Here is a 14,975-nt window from a genome sequence, read left to right on the forward strand (position 1 = left end):
TCCTCACTGAATGGAAAAACAACTCTGCAGCTGCGTAAAAACGCCCTTTATTTTTAATTCCCCTTGGCTTTGGCGCCCCTTTCCTTTTTGGCCAAGCGCCCGCGCACGGAGCAAATACATGGGATGCTAATACAGCAGCCGTGCAGCCCAGAGAAAGGCAGAGAGACGTCGTGCTAAAGCGGAGCGCTTTCCCTGTGGGATGCCTGCCTGCCTCACAAACTCTTAGCAAAGCGCAGGAGCGTCGCCGCAGTTCGAGCCTCCCGGCTCTTCCGGGGTTGCAGCGAGACCAAGAATGACGAGAAATAACCCGGCAGCGAGCTGGGATGGGCCGGCCGTGAGCCCTGCCTCCATCCCCGGCGTCGTGGCCCAGCAGGTGGGGCCGAGCGAGGGCGGAGCGCAACTTTCCCTCGGCAGCGGCTACACTCCCGGGGCGCCTTTTCCCTTTGCAAACTCGCGGCTCCTGGGGCGCGTCTGGCTGTTGCTGGCGGGTAAGTCATGGAGAGCAAGGGACGCCTGACTTTCTACTCCACCTCTCGGGCGCCGGGGGGACCCCATTGAGGCGGGCGGGGGCGCGCTTTCGTGCCGCACCTCTCGCGCTTCGGCCGGTGCCGTTGCCCGAGGTGCCACGGCCGCGCCTTCTTGGCGCGCCGTCGCGGCTTCTTCCTGGGATTATTGGAAACGGTGCGCGCTGCGCGCTTGGGGCAGCAGTTTTGCCCCATCAGGAGTGCCAGCTCCTGAATTTTGTGGGTGCTCGGGCACCCAGGTTCCCGGCGCCTATGCCAGGCAACGTTCGATGGGGAACATAGGTGTGAGTTCCCTGGGGCCCTGGATGCCTAAGCTGAGCACCCTCAAAATTCCGTGCCAGGGCCATGGCACCCACGGCTCCAGGCATCCACGGTCGCGAGGCCAAGTTGACACTCCTGTTGCCTTGGGAATCTTCAGGGGTGCAGCGGGAGAAACTCCCACACACACACACACCCATTCCGACGAGGCTGGTTTAGGACTTCCGATGGGTTTCCAACTCTGGCCTGGTTTGATACAACAGCCTCGGTCCTAATATAGATATTGCCCAACATGGGTTTGGGATTCCTCTCCCTCCCCACGCCCATTTTTGTTAGAGCTTTCTTGAAACTCTCTGAGGTGCAGGATCTACTTCCTATTGTGTGTTGCTAATGTGCAGGGAAAGGGCATGATGACTCATAGGGATGGAATCATGGGTGAATGAAGCTCTTTCACATGTTAGCAGCACTCCTGTAATGCTTCAAGGTAAAGCTGAGTGGAACTGCATACTTCTGATCTGGCTTGGATCAAAGGCCTCTCAGTTCATGGAAAGCAAGCATTTGAGGGAGAAGCTTTCCGTGTGCAGGGAATGTGGTGGAGCTTCATAATATATAACACACACACTTGCACACATCTGCAGTTTGGAGCAGGGTGGTCCTGAGAGGACTATACCATGTAAAAAAATCTGGACACTTGATTTGGTTTAAGGATTAGAGAAGTTCATGGAGCATCGGTCTATCTGTGGCTGTTATCTATAATAGACATTAATTGGGGCTGCCACACATCCAGAATTTCCTGGACATAGCTGGGATTTGGCTGTTGAAAACAGTTGTTTGGGTGGAAGTCACTGACATGTCTGGGAAAATCTGGACATATGGCAATCTATGTTGGAAGTGCATATTTTGGTGAATTTCCTTTAAAATAGCTCAAAAACTACTTTTTTTTAGATTTTGCAGAAGGGAAAAAAACCTCAGCAACTTTGCCAAAAAAGGTTTTACAACGTTTGTGTCCAGATTTTCACTTTTTGAAATATGGCAACCCTACATTAATGAAACCTTGGCAGGATATCTTGGTATATAATATGATGCCGTGGTTAAAAGTGTGATGGTGGCAGTCTTAATCACGCTTTCTTTCAGCGAGCCGCTTTTGGAGAGAGTGTGTTGGGGCAGATGGAATTCTGTATGGGCGGAGTAATCCCAACTTTCCCTGCTAATATTGCTCTAAGTTTGTATAGAGACTGTGTTGATCAACACTTGGTAAACTCTCTGGGAAACCTGCTATATGACTGCCCATTACACCTTGGTCTCTCGAAAAACCAACAATCTGTATGAGCCCTGAGAGATAGTGAAGGCTGATAAACTCTTAATAACCCTATGACAGTCTGAAGCCAGCTTGAGTCGACATCTACACTGTCTGTGCTTCAGTGCAGGAAGAAAAGAAGGGCTGCTGAACCCTCATTGCCCTGCTTACCTCCACAGGTCGCTTCTAGATGACCTGTATGTTAAGCAGTGGCTGGCTCAATCGGTTAGAGCATAGTGCCAAGGTTGCAGGTTCAATCCCCATATGGGACAGTTACATTTTCCTGCATTTCAGGGGGTTGGACTAGATGATCCTTAGGGTCCCTTCCAGCTTTACAATTCTATGATTCTCTTGATTTTCACTCCTCCTGAGTCGTTTGCACAAGGTGTCTGGGCTGGTTAAAGGTAAAGGGACCTCTGACCATTAGGTCCAGTCATGGCCGACTCTGGGGTTGCGATGCTCATCTCGCTTTACTGGCCGAGGGAGCCGGCGTACAGCTTCCGGGTCATGTGGCCAGCATGACTAAGCCACTTCTGGCGAACCAGAGCAGCGCACGGAAGCGCCGTTTACCTTCCCTCTGGAGTGGTACCTATTTATCTACTTGCACTTTGACATGCTTTCGAACTGCTAGGTTGGCAGGAGCAGGGACCGAGCAACGGGAGCTCACCCCATCGTGGGGATTCGAACTGCCGACCTTCTGATCGGCAAGTCCTAGGCTCTGTGGTTTAACCCACAGCGCCACCCGCGTCCCTTGTCTGGGCTGGTTAGACACCTTTAATTGTGATCTGTTTGTGGGAAGGTTAGACAGCACTGTGTGAAGCAATGGCTATCCCATATTTTCTAGTAAATTGCATTGCTACTTTCCTTTTCAATTTTTTTTTTGAAGCAGATTTGTTGATCAGTAGTGCCTTTGATTGTGTGCAACCTTAATTTGTTGGCATGTGACTGAATCACTTTAAAAAAATAACAGTAATCTGGAACTGCCTAGAGTCCGCCTCAAAGCAGCATACAGTGGTACCTCAGGTTAAATACGCTTCAGGTTGCACACTCCGCTAACCCAGAAATAGTGCTTCAGGTTAAGAACTTTGCTTCAGGATAAGAACAGAAATCGGGCTCCGGCGGCGCGGCAGCAGCAGGAGGCCCCATTAGCGAAAGTGGTGCTTCAGGTTAAGAACAGTTTCAAGTTAAGAACGGACCTCTGGAACGAATTAAGTACTTAACCTGAGGTACCACTGTATTTTATCAGGTGCTGAAGTGAGCCCTGCTTGGAGAGGTGTATGCCTTGCGTGCATACCCCATTTGTTATCTAAACCAGAACCCCACCTGTGCTGGGGAAGACCCACGTTTGAAGAGATGGCTTTTCCCTCATTGTCCCTGGTGTGTCCTTTCTTCACTAAGCCTGGTTTTGAGAAGCAGAGGAAAGTTCTCTAACTGCTTTCACTCCTCTGCAACCCTTGTTTCCATAACTTCAGGTTGGGTGGGGCAAATTTCTCCCAAGCAAAACACTGAGCTAACTTTATGCATTAAGCCCTGTGTGCTTGTGGCAAACGAACATCCCTGTTTAAGGATCTGAGTCAATACGCCTTTTCCTGTGTTGCGTATTTGAGCTTGGACAGTTTCCAAAGTTCTCTGGGTAAAAAAATAAAATAAACCATGGGTGGGAGGATGTTAGATATACAGTGTATTCCCTCTCCTATTCATTCCCTGTGGCCTGTGACTCAGGCCAGAATGGTGAGTTATTCAGAAGCCTGTTTTTATTGGGGGGGGGGGGGGGATGAATGGGAATGGAGACTTTGCAAACACGAAACAGCAGTTGGGAGGGGTGTTGATGCTGTGTCCAAATGTAGCAAACTGTGGCTTGTACAAGCTGTAGTTCTCTTCTCAAATCAGGACCAAACAGTGGTTTGCTTCATTCAGGCAAAATGGTGCCTAAAACAGTTGTGGTGGAATGGAGTGCAGGAAGACATAGCTAACTGACCGCAACAGTCAGAGGGAGCTGGTTTTTGTTGCCAGTTTCACAGTGTGTGCACAGGCCTCACTATAGATTTGTAGATGTATACTTATTGTGAATCTTAAAAGGTGCAGAATGGCATTCTTATACCCCCAGCAGCAACATCATGAGAATTGCCGCAGGAATGTATTGGAAAGAACATAATGCTAATTGTCTTCATTTTATTTTATAGCCTTTTAAAGCCCTTTAATATTTCAAAAATCTCTTAAGTAGTGCTCACTATGTGCAATATAAAAACAATGTTCATTATGTTAAAAATAGACCCTAAAAATACCCAACAGTATAAAAACAGGTAAAAGCAAATGAAACAGATGCAGAAGTTTCATACACATTAATCCAGGTCTGATCATAGGAGTCAGAGAAAGCCCAGTGGAAAAGATGAGTCTTTACAAGAACATACATCTTTCCTTGTGTTAGTGTATTTTATAATAACATGCCCCGCGCTGCATTCTGTTAACATCTGGTTATTCTTCCAGAGTCATTCTGAGAGAAGATCATAATGGCTTCTGTTTGGGTGAGTAAAATCATGTTGTCTGCATACCTTACTCTTGTGCATTTTGGGATCATCTCTGTTTGCTTGGAGACTGAACTTTAGAGAGAAAAAACAGAGAAAGTCTGAGTCCTTTGCATGACACACTTCTGGCTGTTTTGCTCATGTGCCATTTTGAAAAACTATTGGCGGATAATGAAATCATTTGTTTAGTATGGAGATCACAGCTTTGCTTAAAGTCTGGTAGTATCCCAGCCAGAAATCCAGCCTCTTCTGAGAAGGGCATCATCTAAAAGCAAATTCTGAAACATTGGGAGCTGCCTTGCACCAAAGTCAGATCCATTAGTCTTTCTATCTCAGTAATGTTCACACTGAGTGGCAGCACCTCTCTAGTTTCAGACAGGGCGTATTTTCAGACAGGTGTGGCATTCAACTAACTTTTACTCAGAGTTAGACCCATTGAAATTAATGAACATGACTCAGTTAATACCTCCTGCATAAAAAGCATGTGTTCTATCATTGAGCAGTAGTCCTTTCTAAGGTCTCTATTCCCCCAGCCTCCTCAGAATATCATCTTGCTGATAATGAAAATTTTTGCTCCACTTCCTTTCTTTGTAGAATTTGTAACAAACCTCTCAGTCAAGGGTAATTAACTGATAGATGGATTCAGACTCATGTGGTTAAACTGTTAAGGTTTCTCTAATGTGATGATTGCACTACTATTCATTCATTTGCTCGCTCATTCATTCATTTTTCCGGAAATTTATTCCACTTTCCTTAGCAGGAGTCCTACGTTATCTTGCAAATGGGTCACTCCTCATCCCAGACGTGGAGGGGGGGAAACCCCACATTTAATCTTGTAGCTCCAAAGCTGTCACTTTTCTTTTAGGGAGAAGAGAATAAGCTATGAAAGATGGGCCTTGTTCCTCAATGCTAGCAAGAGCCTTGGCTTTGTAGCAAATGTTTCCCACATCCGAGTTCTCTCTCTGGGCAAAATATCGCCATGGAAGAAATTCAAGAAGTAGCTCCTAGGGTGACAGAAAAATCAGGTTCAGGAACTGCCTCTAGGTTTGAGGAGAGTCACTCTCTGGTAACATTGATGCGCCCTCTCTTGGTGTCTTTACCTGAGAGCAACATCCCACGACTATGAGCCGCCATTTTGTTGTTGTTGTTTAGTCGTTTAGCTGTGTCCGACTCTTCGTGACCCCATGGATCAGAGCACACCAGGCAAACTGATGTTAGTAGCTTTGAGAACCCTGTCCAACCATCTCGTCCTCTGTCGTCCCCTTCTCCTTGTGCCCTCCATCTTTTCCAGGGAGTCTTCTCTTCTCATGAGGTGGCCAAAGTATTGGCGCCTCAGCTTCAGGATCTGTCCTTCCAGTGAGCATTGAGGGCTGATTTCCTTCAGAATGGATAGGTCTGATCTTCTTGCAGTCCATGGGACTCTCAAGAGTCTCCTCCAGCAATGAGCTGCCATTTTAATTTCCCAGAATGTTCCAGAATGCCCAACGTGGCAGCACTCTGGGGCACTGTGGAAAATTAAAACAGCGGGTTGCCAAGCCCAGTATGGGAGTCTTGGGCTGGTGGCAGCAATGTGGACCCTGCTGAGGTGATAGTGCTGGAACATGACCTGAAAAACTGGGCTGGCCAGTTTTTGTGGAAGGATTTCCAAATATGTTGGGAATGTGGCTAGGACATCCACATACTTTAGATACAATGAGGCTGTGGTTCTGTCAAGGTTATCACAGCGGGGTCCCTCAACCTGGTGTGCTCCCTGCAGCTTTGGACTACAACTCCCATCAGCCCCTGCTAGCAGGCACCAAGTAGGAGAAGGCTGCTCTGCGGGAACTGAAGAGCCACAGGCAGTTTAGTCCGTTACAGAAACAGGAAGGAAGCAGAAGATGGAGACGGCAGCTCATGTCTCCACTTCTGCAAACATCCTGGAGCCAGCAAATGTGTACAAAGCTTGTGTACAAAGCAGAGTAATGCCCACATGCAAGACTTCCCTGACTCACTGTCTACCTGGCTTCAACCGCACTTTGTCTCCACGATGTGAAGGATTGGCTTTTTCTTTGCACATTTCCAGCTCTTCCTCTCAGCCTAGCACGCACAGTGCGCACTGCTGCACCAGCAATCTCAGGAATGTGCGAGCTGCATGTGCCTTTCATTGTTCTTGACTGTGGCTGAATTTGAGCATGTTCAGAGCCCCACACAGGCAGGATTTTGGCATCAGGAAAACTGCTTCGCCTTTATTTCTTCATTTCCAGTGGATGAACTAAGTCAACATTCCTGAATGGCTGAGCTCATAAGCTCCTGGGGTGTGTGTGTGTGTGTGTGTGTGTGTGTGTGTGTGTGTGTGTTTTCTCCCTTATCCACACCCAAGTGAATTTCCTCTGGCCTCCTCTGGTTAGATCAGATCTTATAAACAAAAGGCCAGGACTTTGATTTGTTTGCTGCCCCATTATATTTTAAACTTAGAGAGGCTTATGAACATACATCTTATTTTAATGAATTGACTTTTGTGCAACTTCGGAAAGCTTTTACAGAGTCACGATTAAATACAATAAGCTCTGCTTATAGAGATGGGAGACACAGAGGCATACCAACAAACGAACGTGTTTGCATTAGGGGATGTCCTGAAGTAGAGGACCTTATGCATTATATCTTGCGCTGCCCCTTATATAATGAAGCAGGAGAAAGATTTTTAGTACCTATAATGACGAGGTCCCCTGGCCAGAACACCTCTGACATGATTTTATATCTCCTCGCAGACATAGATAAGTATGTGGCCTGGCGTGTAGCACTCTTTGCAACTGCCGCTAGGAAAATTAGAGCAAATTATATAGCCAAGGTAGCCACCAACTGTAAAGGAGATTCATTTATTTGACTCTATCTACATCAAGCTATATTCTATCTTTATCACCAAACTCTGAATATAATTGCACATTGTATTAATTAACTTTATTTTTTAATATATCAGTGGCCATGTGATAATTTTAGCTTATAAATTTTAATGTTTAATGTCTTAACTTGTATATTAAGGTACTTTTATAGCTCTGTGTAGAGTAGCTAATGTCTTGATAATGTTAACGGAGAAATCTGAGGGCTCCCTTGGACAAAAAAACAAGGACACCAGCCAGGAATACCAGAGCAAAACAGCAGCCAGTAGGCTTGGTCTTTATTGAAGGCTGTCGCGACAGGACTCCCACTTGCCACAAAGTGGAACAAGATGGAAGCCCCAAACAAAAGAGCCCCCAAACTTTTATTAGCCGCTAATCCCCATGTTACACCCCCCCAAACTACATCACTCATACATCATGGTTACATCATGAAAGGGGAGGTCTGGTGGCAGTAATCTGAGCATCCTGGACCCTGCCCCATGGTTCTCCTTTATTATATCCATCAAAACTTATTTACACTGTTGAATTTATCTTAATGCTGCCAATGTTTTCAAGTGTACACAATTTCCCCCATATATATTCAATAAAAATTTTCCAATCTTCTTTAAATGTATGTTCTTCTTGTTCTCTTATTCTATATGTTAGATCCACAAGCTGTGCATATTCCATCAGTTTAAGTTGCCATTCTTCTTTAGTTGGGACCTCGCTCGTTTTCCATTTTTGGTATAGTAATAATAATAATAATAATAATAATAATAATAATAGACAATTCCTTTCTCCCTGCTTTCCCTATTTTAGGTTGGCACTAGGGGAACGATTCGGGATGCTCCTGGCTTTAATGCATCGAGAGATGCTGAAGCAATTCGGAAAGCAATTCGGGGAATAGGTAAGTGGTCTTGGTCCTCTGTGTCCTTCTCTGTTTCAGGCAGGCAGGAAGATCTGGTCAGATGTTGCCTCACCCTAGGATTTCTGTATAAATACCATATTTCGCAGTGAGGGAACCGGCAGAGGACCCTCGGAGCTGGACCTCAGTTTTTGGGCTGAACAATGGGGGTGGAGACATTCCTTCAGGTATACAGGACCGAGGCCGTTTAGGGCTTTAAAGGTCAGCACCAACACTTTGAATTGTGCTCAGAAACATACTGGGAGCTAATGTAGGTCTCTCAGGACCAGTGTAATGTGGTCTCGGTGGCCACCTCCAGTCACCAGTCTAGCTGCCGCATTCTGGATTAGTTGCAGTTTCAGGGTCACCTTCAAAGATAGCCCCACGTAGAGCGCATTGCAGTAGTCCAAGCGGGAGATAACTAGACAGCTGCCCTGGATACAGAATTGACCTGCGCCTCCATGGACAGCTGTGAGTCAAAGAAATTTGCCTTATACTGAGTCTGACCATTGGGGCATCAGACTCCGTGTTGCCTACACTCGGTGGCAGTAGCTCTCCGGGATTTTAGACAAGGTTGTCCACCAGCCCTACCTGGAGACTGAACCCACGACTTTCTACATGCAGATCAGATGCTCTACCACTGAACTATGGTCCTTCCCAGTGTTAGTCATATTCAGAGCAGGCCCACATCGAAATCGGTGCATGTGTAACTTGAGGCTATTGATTTCAGTGAGTTTGACTCAGTTGCAAACAAACAGCTAATTATTCCATGCCAGCTTAGCAATTAAAACTCTCCTGTGGTCCACAGAAATGATGATCTGCAGTGCTTGAATTTAATTCCATTCATTCCATCCGAGAGTTGCTTGTACAAGAATGAGAACAAAGTTATCTAAACAATTCATTTTCCCACGGTCTCCCCTTTTTCCCTTCTGTGCCATTGATCCAATAAGTTAACACGACACATTTAATTAAAGCTCCGCACTTAATTTCCCACTCAGTGATAGCTTCAGTTCCCCCCTCCCTCCAGTTGGCATTTCTGCAGCCAGTAATTAGTCATAAATTAATTCAATCTCATGTCCTGGTCTTATCCCTTCCAGAAAACCCAAATTCATTATTTTGTGATCTGCTTCTGATAGCTAATAGCTATCGACAGAACTCTCCTCTGTGAATTTGTTGATTTATCTTTTAAAGTCGTCCAGCCTATAGAGTATCACAAAAGGACTGGTGGGTGCTCTTCCAATGCACATTCTGCAGGGGTTGCCATCTTGTGCCATTGAGGGGCTTGTGGCAGCTGTCATGGCTGGATGCAGAGGGACGGTGGGAGGATACAGCTGGGGAACCCCTAAGAGAAGATGCCTCAGAGCCAGGGGATGATGAGTGGTCAGATGGGGGAAGAGATAGAAGACTGGGAGGAGGATGTGTCGGAAGCTGGAGCAGTAACAGGGCTTAGTGAGCAGGAAGAGGCTGTGGCAGAGAGCAGTCCAGACTCAGAGGTAGAAGTAGAGGCTGAAGAGGAGGGGAGCCAAGAGGCAGAGATGAGTCCAGCTGGTGAAGAGGCATAGGTGTCTCCCCCTCCTGCTGCGACCAGCTCCCGTCCCCACTGGTTTCCTAGAACCAGAAGAGGGGTGAAGAGAGCGGAGCAAAGGCAGACAAAGCAACAGAGTCTCAGATTGCTCTGGAAGGTCCTGAGGGAGGAGGAGACTTAGGCAACTGTGGGACGGTGGGAACCTTCAGTCCTCGCAACTGACTCATTGCGGCAATACCTACTAGGAAGAGTTGCTGTGCTTGCTAGGCCTGGCCTCCTGAGTTGTTTTGTTTCTTTTCCCCCTTCACATTTGACAGGAAATATCTTTAATATCCAAAGTCTACAGAAACACTTTGTCAAGCAGCTGCAAATCTCCTACATAACATAGATGTATCCTGCTGGCAACTCTTAAATTCTCTCAGAATTACCAGAGAGCTAGTTGCATTTGCTTTCATATCACGGGTGCAGAGCTGCAGGTTTACTCAAACAGAACAGACTCAGGTTTTCATCAGCTATGCATGAGGAGGACAGAAGCTTATATTAACATTTATTTCAATTTGCTGAAGAGTTCATGAGCCACACAATGGTCTCTAGCATGCAAGAAGTCAAAGAGTTCCTCTGTACATTTCTCCTCCGTTTGGGACTTAGATGACATTTGAGCATTGTTGTTGTTGTTTAGTCGTTTAGTAGTGTCCGACTCTTCATGACCACATGGACCAGAGCACGCCAGGCACTCCTGTCTTCCACTGCCTCCCGCAGTTTGGTCAAACTCATGCTGGTAGCTTCAAGAACACTGTCCAAATATCTCGTCCTCTGTCGTCCCCTTCTTCTTGCGCCCTCAATCTTTCCCAACATCATTTGAGCATTACACTCCTCTAAACGTTCCTGAGCTTTCAAACATTTCTCAATCTGTTCACAATGTTCCCTGACAGGAGTTAAAGGATCCAGAAGCTCTCCTTCTTCCTGCGGGTCCCCGCTCTGGCCTTCCAGCTCCTTCTCATCCTGCCACCCCATCTCTATAAATCTCCCTCAAGCCTCACTCCAGCTGTATTGTTCCTTTGGATAAAGAGTTAACTTCACTGGCATTTTTAAGTTTTTGCTGACCTGCTCCTGACACCCAGCCAGGCAGCGGCCAGTCCTGAGTAGCGCACAAGATTAGGACCAGGGTTTTCTTTTTTGCTGGGCATAAAGCAGGTACGCGGAGCCTTTGTGAGCCCGAGGGCCACATTCCCTCCTGGGCAATCCTTTGAGGGCCACATGGCTTCTGAGCAGGGCCAGAGCAAAAGTGGGTGGAAGAAAGAAGGCAAACTTCACCTGTGTGCAGTAGGCCAATTTCTACAACACTCCTGGCACGAACAGGGAAGCAAGGTGTAGTGGTTAGAGTGTTGGACTAAGACCTGGGAGACCAGATCTTCACTCAGCCCTGAAGCTCGCTGGGTGACCCTGAGCCAGGCATAGTCTCTTGGCCTAACCTACCTCACTGGGTTGTTGTGAGGCTAAAATGAAATTATGAAATAAATTAATTATACCCCACCCTCCCCGCTCAGGGCGGTTAACACCAAATATAAAACAATTGGTTGAAATACAGCTTAAAAAACAAGATTAAAATACAACATTAAAACATTAAAATGCAACCTCATTTAGGGTAGGCTATAAATGTAATAGGACGCGGGTGGCGCTGTGGGTAAAAGCCTCAGCGCCTAGGACTTGCCGATCGTCAGGTCGGTGGTTTGAATCCCCATGGCGGGGTTCGCTCCCGTTGCTCGGTCCCAGTGCCTGCCAACCTAGCAGTTCGAAAGCACCCCCAGGTGCAAGTAGATAAATAGGGACCGCTTACTAGCGGGAAGGTAAACGGCGTTTCCGTGTGCGGCTCTGGCTCGCCAGAGCAGCGATGTCACGCTGGCCACGTGACCTGGAAGTGTCTTCGGACAGCGCTAGCCCCCGGCCTCTTGAGTGAGATGGGCGCACAACCCTAGAGTCTGTCAAGACTGGCCCGTACGGGCAGGGGTACCTTTACCTTTATAAATGTAATACCGAATCAATAAAATATGTTGTAGGGAGTAGCAGATTGCAGTGGGTTTAAACTCATTATTTGAATGTGATTATTCTGATTTTTTTAGCCTGGGAGTTGAACCACTTATTAGACTTTTTAAAAAAAAATCGGTTCTGTTTTGCATTTTAGGCACTGATGAAAAAACCCTGATCGACATCCTCACAGGAAGATCGAATGCTCAGCGGCAGCTGATTGCGAAGGAGTACAGGGCAGCTGCGGGAAAGGTATGGTTCGGAGATGATCTCTAGGCTGCAAAAGACTCCCATCAGGAATGGGGGGGGGTCTCTTGTGATGACACCATTAAATACAACTGCTCACTTTCTGGATCATCACCTTGTCATGGTGAGTGGGCTTGCACGTTCCTATGACCCTTGTGAGCGAAGCCGTCGGGAATCTCTTACTTCCAGCAGGGTCACCCAAGGCAGTAAGGTCAAAGGGAAGGAACTAGACAAAGAATGATCCAAGAAGTCCTCAAGTCCTGAAGCCATATGCCAGGCTTCCTCAACCTCGGCCCTCCAGATGTTTTGAGACTACAATTCCCATCATCCCTGACCACTGGTCCTGCTAGCTAGGGATCATGGGAGTTGTAGGCCAAAAACATCTGGAGGGCCGAGGTTGAGGAAGCCTGCCATATGCTATCAGCAGTCAGGGTGGATTAGTGAGGATCCCTGGGAGGTTAGGAGTGTTAGAATTCCTGCTCCATGATTGCAGTCATGGGATTGTTGTCTATCACATGATGGTATATGTTTTGACTCCACAAAATGGGAAGTGACGGAGACAGGATGTTTGTGTTACTGTGTTCCGTGAAGTGGGACTATTGTCCTTTGTTCTTTTTCTCTTTGCTGTCTGATTCTAGAGAGAGAGGGAGCCATGTTGCAGTGCTCCGTGTGTGTGTTTATATGTAAATAAAGTAGATTAGCCAAAATGCTGAGTTGCTGAGGTCTGTTACGCAAACTGCGAACACTCTGCAGATCCCTAAGTGTGCCGGTGTCTGTTGGCATCGGTTGCTGTGATGTTCGGGCTGAAGAAAGCTAATGAAGCTCCCAAAAGATTGACCAGGAGGGAGAGAACATGCCAGTTGGGCATGTGTCTCTGCCAAGGTCCTACTCGAGGTAGGCTGAGCTCCTGACAAGGAGGTCAGGTCTCTTCAGTCCGGGATGAGGCAGAGATCTAATTATCAATTTGCATGGCTGGACCACTTCAGGCTGTAGGTGACACATGATGGATTCTTTCCCCCCCCCTCTCTCTCCCCCTCTCCCTCTGCCCCTTCCTCTTCCATGTAGACAACCTTCTCCTAGTTTTCCAGCTGCAAGGATCTTTTGGCTGGAGGAGCAGTCATTCCTAGCGCACTCCTCTCATGTGTGTTTATTTTCTTGCTGCTCTCATTATTTTAAATTGACATAGCCACCCATCAGTAAATATTTGCTGGGCACCTTGCAAACAAAGCATATTCTTCAAAACCCAGCATGTAAATGTTAGCATCAGCGATGAAAGACATCAAAACAAACAAGCCATGCTTGCAACAGTGATGGAATGAAACCATGTGCAGCCCAGGTTTAAAACCACAATTGAAACAAATTTCGGCTGCTTAATGTGCTGTGTGAAGTGGTCTTGCCCAGGCATAGGGTTTTGTCCTCACTGAGAACGAAGCTACAATTAAAAGAGAGATTCAGTGGACGGTTTATCTCTGTTGTAAAGGGCAGGCCGTCCTTGGAGCCTGGATAGGATTTTTGACAGCGAGAAACATTGACAGCTCTGTTTCTTTCTCTTTTTGAAAAGGATATGAAAGATGCTTTGAAAGGGGATCTCTCTGGCAATTTGGAGCGTATAATGGTCGCTCTTGTAACGCCTCCGGCAGTGTTTGATGCTAAACAACTGAAGAAATCCATGAAAGTAAGTCTGCGACGACAGCGCCGCTCCTTCTGTTATTTACTCGTTTGGGAAATTTCGCTTGCCATATTTTTTTTGCGTCCGCTGCTGTTTTGAGGAAATTAAAAGATGGCCATACCGCATTGCAAGAATGTCTCATTTTAAATGAAGTTGTCTTCGTACGTGGTTTGGGATTCAGAAAAAGGCATGTGGAGGTTGCAGCCACTTTCAAAGCTGGAGCTCTGCTTGCCATTTCCCTTGCAGCAGTTGTCACTTAACGGAGGAGACAAGCCGCTTCATAAAACTGAGCAGCAGCTAGCCTCTTCAGTAGAGGAAGAGCAAGCACAGCTCCCCCTCTCCATACAGTTGCCTCTGGTGTATGCATGCCTCTTCTCTGGATTTTGGCCCCAGAGGACACACAGATGTTCTGGTTCAGGCATGGCATTCTGTCCCAACAAGGACCATCACATTTGTGTCAATGAACTGGGACGCTATGTGCTGTAAATATCTTTCTCAATGCCACCAATCCTTTCAGAGGGCAGCTCAGTTCTAAAATCCATACTTTGGACCAGCAGTTAATGGATTGATCAATTCATTGGTCGATTCTTTCTGCGCCCATTTAAACTGTTAGCTCACACCATTGACTGTTCGCCAGCGGTGTTAACCAATCCCGATAGGTGCAGTCAAGGGAATGATAAGCCCCCTGTGGCTTCGGTGAAAAAGCACTCACTTAAAGCCCTTGTGTTGATGTCAGTTAGGAGCTCAGGAGTTCTTGGCTGAATTGTCTTCAGTCCATCTCCCTTCTGCTGCCATGAATCTTCAGGATGTTATCGCCTCTGTTGACATTTTGTCTTTTGGCTCTTCAGAAGCTTGCTAGATCCCCAAGGAGACTCTACAATGGAAAGTGCCTAAATCATAGTATCTTAGTTGGAAGGTACCCCAAGAGTCATTTAGTCCAACCCCCCGCAATGCAGGAATCTCCGTGACAGATGGCCATCCAACCTCTGCTTAAAAACCTTCAAGGAAGGAGAGTCCACCATCTCCCGATGGAGACAGTTCCATTGATGGACATCTCTTACTGTCAGAAGGTCTTTCCGAATGTTGAGTCGGAATCTTCTTTCTTGTAGCTTGAAGCCATTGGTTCGATTCCTACCCTCGAGGAGCA

The 14,975-nt window shown here is 46.8% G+C and overlaps 1 protein-coding gene across 1 annotated transcript in view; it reads left to right on the forward strand.

Moving 5' to 3' along the window:
* Positions 1-362: 362 nt before the first annotated feature.
* Positions 363-14,975, forward strand: part of ANXA3 (annexin A3) — a 35,651-nt gene continuing 21,038 nt past the window's right edge. The window contains exons 1-5 of the mRNA XM_028744532.2: positions 363-488; positions 4,567-4,604; positions 8,279-8,366; positions 12,071-12,165; positions 13,721-13,834. Coding sequence (XP_028600365.2) covers positions 4,590-4,604; positions 8,279-8,366; positions 12,071-12,165; positions 13,721-13,834 — 312 coding nt within the window. The 5' untranslated portion in view covers positions 363-488; positions 4,567-4,589. The remainder of the gene's footprint in view (positions 489-4,566; positions 4,605-8,278; positions 8,367-12,070; positions 12,166-13,720; positions 13,835-14,975) is intronic.

The sequence above is a fragment of the Podarcis muralis genome, chromosome 9 (genome assembly GCF_964188315.1).
Source record: "Podarcis muralis chromosome 9, rPodMur119.hap1.1, whole genome shotgun sequence".
NCBI classification, from domain to species: domain Eukaryota; kingdom Metazoa; phylum Chordata; class Lepidosauria; order Squamata; family Lacertidae; genus Podarcis; species Podarcis muralis.